Source organism: Solanum tuberosum, unplaced genomic scaffold, assembly GCF_000226075.1.
Source record: "Solanum tuberosum cultivar DM 1-3 516 R44 unplaced genomic scaffold, SolTub_3.0 scf00003, whole genome shotgun sequence".
NCBI lineage: Eukaryota > Viridiplantae > Streptophyta > Magnoliopsida > Solanales > Solanaceae > Solanum > Solanum tuberosum.
This window is the reverse complement of record NW_006238929.1, coordinates 1097646-1106995: the sequence shown is the minus strand read 5'-3', so window position 1 is coordinate 1106995 and position 9350 is coordinate 1097646. Positions and strand designations below refer to the sequence as shown.

The 9350-nt window shown below is 34.2% G+C and overlaps 1 protein-coding gene across 1 annotated transcript in view; it reads left to right on the top strand.

Moving 5' to 3' along the window:
- The first annotated feature begins 6420 nt into the window (after nt 1–6420).
- The window catches only part of LOC102597577 (ultraviolet-B receptor UVR8), a 25739-nt gene continuing 22809 nt past the window's right edge, over nt 6421–9350 (top strand). The window contains exon 1 of the mRNA XM_006338109.1: nt 6421–6699. Within this exon, the coding sequence (XP_006338171.1) occupies nt 6594–6699 (106 nt within the window). The 5' untranslated portion in view covers nt 6421–6593. The remainder of the gene's footprint in view (nt 6700–9350) is intronic.

Here is a 9350-nt window from a genome sequence, read left to right as displayed (position 1 = left end):
TGGGTATTAGCTCTTTTTCTACTATTCTATCTTTTCATGAATCCCATATGAGCGTTGGGCCTATTGTGGATGTCGGGATCCTTAGTTTAGGCTTGTAGTCTTGCTTGTATTATGCCTTAGAATTTTTATCCTTGTGAGGACTGATACTTGTGGCCTTAGGCTACGGTTGAGCCTTAGATGTCTTAGAGTGTGTTTTATCGCCCTTATAGTTGTGAGTTGCTCCTTATAGGGCTTGTATATAATGTGTTAGTGATTGAGATCTTGGTGGTTCATCGTAGTCATAGGTTTGTGTTAGTTGTGCTCAGTCATAGATGGGAGCGGTGTGATTGAGGTAAGGCGTTGTTCCTTGAGTTATTTCTCCCTTATATTGATTCAAAAGCTCTTCTTGATCCCTTCACGTGTTGTTTAGTGGTAGGCCTAATGTACTTTATAGAGTTGTTGTAATATTATTTGGCTCGAGGCCGTGGTTGAGGACCAGTTGGATTCCATGTTAGCTCTCCACATTGGCAGCGTGGTAGGGTTGGTTTTATATATGTGATTGCAAGTGCCTTGTTTGAATGTTGATGATGACATGTATTGAATTGGTTGTTCATTCTCACGTGTTTTGTGGTTCCATCCCGACTCGTGCATTGGTGCATCTTTATCATTCATGGAGAAATACAGTTTTCACTCGGCTACTATTCTAAACTAGTTTTAATGGGGCTTGTACCACCTGGATCACTTGTTAAACTAGTTTTTGAGATTTATGGGAGTCGAGGACATAATCATTTTCTACTTGCAACTTAATAGGCATATGGGATGTTTAAAGGAAAAAAATATTTGTTCAAAAGAATTATAAAAATAAAAAATATAAAAAACATAAATAAGTAAAAATAAAAAGTATAACCTAGAAGAATAATTAATTTCCAAGTCCCCGACAGCGGTGCCAAAAACTTGTTGCTCTCAATTGCACACGCAAGTGTACGTGGTCGCACAAGTAATATAGTGGCTTTAAAAGAGCCAGATTATCGAACCCAAATGACTTGTCGATTAACTATTTTACTAAATTATACCAGTCTAATTATTTATTTAAGAGTGCCAAAAGTGTTTGATTTTTATTTGTAAACAAAAGAATGCAAGAATTGAATAATAAAATTAACTTACAATGTTTGGGACAATTCCAGAGTTGCAGCATGGATAAGGTTTTATGTATCGCATCTCATGTAATGAATTAACTAAGGTTATCAAATTACTGATTTACAAGGTTGATTTTATGATCATCATCTCCCGGCCTCTAATCTCCTACTTCAATTGACTGCCTAACTACATCATTGAGCGGGGATCAACACACTTAATTGGCGAGCCTTTGTATTTCATCTTGATTCTTAACCAAGCTCGGTGTTCATCCGACTATCAATCATGAACACGAGTCTGAATAAGTGATATGAAAGAGAGATCAAGATCTTTGTATTCTTTGTTCTATCTACCTCTTCGTCTCCCGAGTTCAAGAATAGATTATTAAGCACAATCCATAAAATTCATGCTAAAAAGGGACAAATACAAATAATAAATGTGAGGCAAATAATGATTAAAAATATATATTTTTGGCCTCACATTAGGATGTGCTCAACTTTTACTTGACTAGCTGATGCATTGACGCTCTTTCTTGCATGGTTTTGGCTACTCATCCTCTAGTACGACAATGGATATGACTTGTTGTAAGACCTGGATTCGGGCTCAGGCAGTGTATACGAACTTTCTGCATCCCCTACGAGTCCCTCTAGCCACGTCTTTCATTGTACAAGATAGGGGAGTTGCATGGGTCCTACCTCGGTGACTGGGACAAGTAGGTGTATATACTTGGTTACTGATGGTTACCAATGGTTTTATTGTATATCCTACATTCATATGCATCACCTATCACTAGTATAATTGATTGTTGTTTACACCCTCTGATTTTGTGGAGGTCGATTGTGTTATGTTTGCTGTTTATACATTTTGGGCTTATGGATATCTGGTTAGGTTATTGTTTGACTATATTTTGTACTCATATGCTGTTGATCTAATAGTTAATAGGTTGTGGCCTTAGATTTGTGGATATTAGTCCTCCTGACCTTGGGTAGCTAACTCTTGTATCATAGCTTGCTTGTGAGTAGGTTGTTGGCTTGCATTTCCAGGTACATTCTTGACTCGGTTTCTTATTCTTTGTGTCTGGTTTCTGCTCCGTATTGCCTGTCTAGCTTATTATATCTCATGTTTAGTTACTTCTATTGTACTCTCCTTATTGCTTGTTAATTATACTTGTTTTTATCTTGGAGCTCAGTCGGCCGATGCCTACTGAGTACCGCTTATTGGTACTCATACTACACTTCTGCACCCTGCAAATCATAGTACGGGGTCCCGACATTTACTTGAAGTAGTGTGGAGTAGCTTTGGGATTTGGAGACTTGGGTAAGCTCCTAGCGTCTGAAGTTACCGGTTTCTATTTGTCTTGGCTAGGAAAGTCTTTATGTTGTATTCAAAGACAACATGTACTTGTTTTGTATTTGTAAAAGCTTTGTACTCTTATTTTGATTAGATGCTCGATTTCTGACCGATAACAGGTCTTGGGGATGATTTCTCATAATATTTTTGTTGGTCTCTCTTTCTTTTCTTTGTTTTTAGATTTTGATTCTTATTGAGTATCCTCTGTGTGGTAGCCGTTGCTTATGTCTCAGATCTAAGAGTTAGACTTACCTACTGGTGGAGTCTAATAGGTGTCATCATGATATGAGAAATCAGATCGTGACAGTTTATTGAATATAAAAAAATTGAGATGTTTAAAATGGTTGTTGAAAGTATGATTGAGAAATTTAATTTTTTTATCTATTACTCAAATTCATTTAACTTTTATTCTACTTAACCATGAATATAAATTATGTGGCACACAAACACTTATTAAGAAGATTTTTGTGAAACTTGTACTATAAAAATAACATTAAATTGCACACTAGATTAATGTATTACACATATATATTTATGGAAACAAATGAACAAATAGGTGTTCTTCAAAGTTCTAAGGCTAAAGAAGATAGTCTTTGTTATTACGTGTGAGCGTATTCTTCAAAGTTCTAAGGCTAAAGAAGATAATCATAATTAGTTATCACATGAGAGGGTATTTTGATCTCGATTCTTCTAACCAATGTGATTTTGAAGAAATGTTTATTAGAGATCTTTATTAGAGATAAAAAAATCTTACGAATGAAGAAAACTACTTTTATCTTTTAGCATGGTGGACGATCCGTGACAGTGCATTTCCAAGACTCAGTAAGATTGTTCGGAACGTACTAGCTAAGCGGATGAAGAAATTTGCGGATCACAAGAGGCGTCCCACAGACTATAGAGTTGGGGACGGGGTCATGGTAAAGTTTAACCCAAAATAGTTCAAGAACTACGAGGCATGCACCACAATCTATTTCGCAAATATGAGGGGCCATTAAAGATCCTTTCCAAGGTGGGTAAGATCTCATACAGGCTTGACATGCCTCCATATCCCCGTGTTTCATGTCAACATGCTTAAGTCATACCATGAAGACAAAGATGACCCACGCAGAGGATAATCGAGTCGTGCACCCATTAATATCACCACCTCGCATGGTTGAGAGATAAAGAATATCATTGACTATCAGTGTAGGCGAAAACAAGGGCGAAAGGCTACTGCCATGTTTCTATCACTACAAAAAGCCATATGGGAACGGTATGAAGACTTGTTGCAATTTAAAGATAAGATTCGAGAATTTATAATATATCAATGCGCCACGGTTGTCGCCACATCAGAGGGATAGTGTGATGATCCGCCACATCACCCTGCCACATAAGCGCTAGGTGACATAAAGTTGTGTATGTGGAAACTTACACGATAAGCATTTATGTGGAGATTTTAGAGCCATGGAGAGTTTCTTGAAAATACTCTAGAATATCTAGGAAGAATTCTTGAAAGACCTTGGAATATTCTATGCATGTAAAGAACTCTAGAACAAGGGCTTGTTTATAAATATGTAGGGGCTTATGTAATAATTATTATTTGCATAATAGCACTTAATTTAGTAGTATAAATAGAGGGACATCCATTTATAAAAGGGGAAAAGGTCTGATATATCCTCAACTTTGTCATTTAAAACTGATATATCCCTCGTTGTGAAAGAAGCTCATATATACCCTTACCATTATACAAATGGCTCACATATACCCTTACTGTTACAAAAGGAGCTCACATATATACCTTTCATCTAACAGAAGTGAAAAAATTAGTTTTAAATTTATGGTTTTGACTTTAATTTTTTTTTTAAAATCATGTAGGGGTATATATATGATCCTTCTAACAAAGTTCAAGGTATATTTTAATCTTTCTCATACAATTTTTTTTTTTTTGACTTCTTTGATTATCATTATTTGAGTTACTTATTCTTTTCTTTTTTTAATTTCATTCTTTAATTCTTTAGTGTAAAGAAAAAATTTAAAACTATTTTTTCTGGCTATATTGTAATTTTGTCTTTGTATTTGTAAAAATAAAATAAAACAATATGACATCTATAATAAATTTACAAGAAAACTAGTGAAACATAAATAAATTTGACCATCAAAATAATAAATTTAAATTAGTCGTTGAAACAAAAAAGTCAACAAAGAAAACATGTGAGGAGGATTAAATATACCCCATATGGATTATATTTTTTTCAAAACAATAATTAAAAGATTAAATTAAAATTATTTTTTTCACTTCCGTTGAGGGAAAGGGTATATGTGAGACATTTGTGTAACAGTAGGGGTACATATGAGTCACTTTCATAACGAGGATATATCAGCTCTAAATGACAAAGTTGAGGGGTATATCAAACCTTTTTCCCTTTATAAAATCAATAAGCAAAAGCAAGCAATCTTCCAAGCAATATAGAAACCATGTTTTCTTCATTACCTTAGCTATCTAATATTAAAAAGACTTACTTGAACTTACAAAATCATGAAAGATGGTGTGCTTAGTAAAAGTCTAAAGAGTCGTTTGGTGTGATGGATAAAGAAAAATAATCTTGGAATAACTTTTTAGTACCCCTCAATTATTTGTTTGGTTACAAAGTGTGGGATAGCTTTACCCAAGATTAATAATTATGACTGGGATAAGTTATCGTACTTGTGGGTGGAATACTAATTCTGGGATAACTTATCCCAGGATAAAAATGTAAAATAATAAAATTACCCCCTTAAAAATAATCTCAACATAACTTATCCTAACATAATTTATCTGTCATAATTAATTTCAATATAACCTATCTTCAAACTAAAGGGAAAAGGCATAAATTCTCCCTTGAACTTGTCCCGAAAAGTCAGTTACACGCTTAAACTATCATAGTGACCTATTACACACATGTACTATTCAAAAGTGAATTTTCTTACTCCCTAAAACTGACGTGGCAAAAAAGTAAAACAAAAATAAAAAATAGGTGCGTCAATTTGAAATTAAAATAAAAAAAAAAGGTTAGAATCCTCTTTTCCACCCCCACCCCCACACCTCTTCTACTTCAAACCCCACCCGTTGTCCTCTTCTTCTTCATTCTTTATTTTCATCACACTGCTTTATTTTTTATCACAATCTTAAAGCACAATTTTTTTGATTCACAATTAGATTAATTCTCATAGATTTGTTAGTGAATAATTGTATTTTATCTAGAAAAAATTTGATTGATTGTTTCTATCTTTTTCAAAATTTTTTACTTTGTTAAAGAATTTTTTGTTGTTGATCAATTTTTCTTTTTCGTGGTAATATCAGCTTTATGGGTTTGGTGGTGATGGGTGGCAGGTGACAAACATTAAAAGAGGTAATTGAAGGTGGTGAAGAAGAAAAAATCGATATTGATAATGGTGGTGGTGATATTTGGTGTTGGGTGACAAAGAGGAAGAAGAATTGAAGGTGATATAGTGGTGGTGAAAAACAAAATCAATAGTGAAGGTGGGGTCGGATATGATTTTCCAATGAAATGAGAATTGAAAATGGGCGGAATTAGTGATGATGAAGATATAATTATTAGAGAATTAAAACAATTAATTAGGGACTAGTTAAGAGTAAAAATAATAGTTAACAAAGAAAAAGTTAATTAATAAAGAAAAGAAAACAAAAAATTATAATTTATGGCATGACGCTGACGTAGCGCTGATATGGCAGCGAGTGTAATACACCACATAATGTGAGAGTGGTGTTACAGTTACACGTCTTAGGGTGGTAATAAATTCATTTTTGAGTAATTAAAATGTGTAATAGGTCATCATAATAATTTAAATGTGTAACTGACTTTTCGAGACAAATTGAGGAGAATCTATGCCTTCTCCCTCAAACCAAACGAGGTTTTTGGTTTACATTATACACACTTGACACAATTGATGAAAAGAGTGGGTCCATGTGCAAGGACACGAGTTAGGCACATGTGTGTGTGGGAGGAGAGGAGTTAAGAACATGTGGAGTCTCTATCACTATATATAAATTCAGTGTGTACCCTCTTCCTTGCTCTCTTCTCCTTCCATAAATAATTGTAGATCTTTCCACATTACTGAAGCAGAAGCAGCAAAAGGTACGTAGGTCAAAAATGGCGGACGGAAGAGGTGGCGATTGCAATAGTGATATAGCAGTTAGGCCGATTCGGAAAGTGCTTCTCATTTCCGCTGGAGCTAGTCACTCCGTTGCTCTTCTCTGTAAGTTCACCCTTCCATTCTCTAACTATATTTCCATTTCTTTCTTTCTTTATACAATACAACTTAAAGGAAAGGAAATACTCTTGTATCAAATTAGTTTATCTTCCAATTGGTTAGCCTTTTTCACCCTTCGTTCGTCTGTTCTGCAAGTAATGTAGCAGATGCAGAGACAGAGATGAAGAAGAGAGAGAGAGGGGGTGGGGGGAGGCTGAGTGGGTAGGGCGTTTAGAATTTGCATGGACAATAATGGTCCACGTTATTAAATATACTATGGGTAAAATGGTAATCTCTGCTCCCACCGCTTTTATTCATCTACAACTACAATTATTCCTACTACAACGCCCTTCATTGCTAATTTATTTCTAATTTCTAAATCAAAACCTTGTGCTAATTTTTATAATTTAAATGAACAAATATATTTCCAAAATAGTAACTTACATAAATATACTATAAATAAAAAATATTTATGATTTATAGCAATAACATTTTCTTTTTACTTGATCACTTTTAATACATTTATAATACAGTTTTAATACATATTACAAAGAACAATTTATTATTCACATATAATACAAGTTTTATTAATGAATAATACATTTATCACACATTTTAATACACTTATAATACAATGTGTCAACTTCTTACCAAACAAGCATAATATATTTTTTAAAAAATAATTATAATACATATATATTGCATACTTAATTCACTTTTAGTACATATTGCAGATTTAACATAGTATTGTTATGTATTGCTATAAATGATAATAAATAAAAGTATCGCTAAAATTAGTAATTATTTATTAAAAGGCCCTCATCCAAGTATTTTTTTTCCTTAAATTAAACTGCTATTTACTTATATCTTCACAAAATAATTATAGGGGGTCACAATGGACTAACAAAAGGTAAAGTGTTAGAATGTTTTCTTTCAAATAATACGACTTGTTGAAGATTCTTTTTTCTCAATAAACTATGTAGTAATATAAATGGAATAGATTAAAAAAAGGGGCAGTTCGCTGCCCCACAAGTAAGGTCTTGGAAGGGTCATGTAGATACTCCAAGGGTGTGTGTGATGGTCCGGGGAAGACCCACATAGTGTCTTTCGGGTGCTTGAGCACCCATTAACCTCGTCTCGAAATATATATATCTGTATAGAAACTAAGAGATATTTGTATAAAATTAACATAGAGCATACAGGGACCGAATGATTGATTGGTCCATTGGCTCTTGGGTGGGTGCTTAAGGCTCTTTGTTGCTGAACCCGAGATTGAATCTCACTTTTAACATGTCTTTTTTATATTTTTGACTCGAGCACCATAATCTTAAAATCCTAGATCGGCCACCCGTTGGTAAAAGTGCCCACCTTACTATTCAATCTCTTTAGTATTATCCCCTTCTACAACAGTGATCTCACATTTTTTTAGATTGATTTTGAGTTCTGACACAACCGAAATTAAATAAAATTCTGTCTGAAGTAATCTAGTCAGGAACCTCTGCATCAAGGAAAATCAAAGTATCATCAGTAAATAAGATATGTGTAACCGTCACATTACTATTCCCTCTAAACAAAGCATTGAAAATCAGTTCAATAAACCTCCAATGGCCGTCAGATCCATCATTTTGCTGAATCAGATAAAGGATGATGGATCTCCCTATTTAACCCCTCGAATTCCCAAAAAACCACATGGACTCCCATTCACCAAAGTTGAGAATCTGGCTGTAGAAATGCAAAATTTGATTCATCTCTCCACTTGTGGTATAATTTGCTGCCAGGAGAAGCAACCCAAATTCCTCTAGCCTGAGTTCCCAAATGTCTAGCCTTAGTTTTCCCTAAATGAGAATGGTAAAGACAACGTCCTTCAAGAAGGGGTGCAATTGTTATGCTTATGCTGTTATGCACCATTACAAATTTAAGTTGCTAAGGTTGATTAACAATTTTTTTTTAAATAGCATCATGGCCCAGTGTAAGTTACAGGGAATTTTTTATTGGACAGTATCCTCCCTTATGTTTTTGCCCTTCTCAATTGAGAGTTGAGTTTGTTAGTTTTGTTTTTTGTTAGGACAATAGTAGACTAAAGAAAAGGAGAAATAAAAAAGATATGTGAAAATTCAAGGTAAAAGAGACACAAGAATTTTGAGAAAGTAGTTAATTTTGATTTGATAAGATCCAAGTAACAACATATTGATTATAAAAGGAATCAAACGCCTTTGCTTGATAAACAAATCAAAGCATAGATTTGGATCTTGACTGCTTCTTCAGTAAACGTTAGACAACAATTAGGAACGGATACTAACTGCCTTCTAAGAATACCAAAAAGCAATTAGAGATATCAAAGAAGAAATTATCTTACTATCTTGAACTATGAGCTAGTTTAGACTGAAACGATAAATCTCAACGTAAAAGTCACCGAAGGATCAAAAGAACTCTCAAAGTAACATCATTCATCAATTCAAAGTATCTCACAATGAGAGAAATCACTCCTACTTATAGAAGTAAAAGGTGGCTGCCAAGCCTTAAAAAAAGAAGCTAGAGGCTAGAAACTAGGAAGGGCGGCTCAAGTCTTAAGGTGGCCAATTTGAGTCTCAAATACCTAGGTTTTTTAGCTCATTTTGGGCTAAGATTGAGCTGCATAGGGGGGGGGGGGGGGGGGG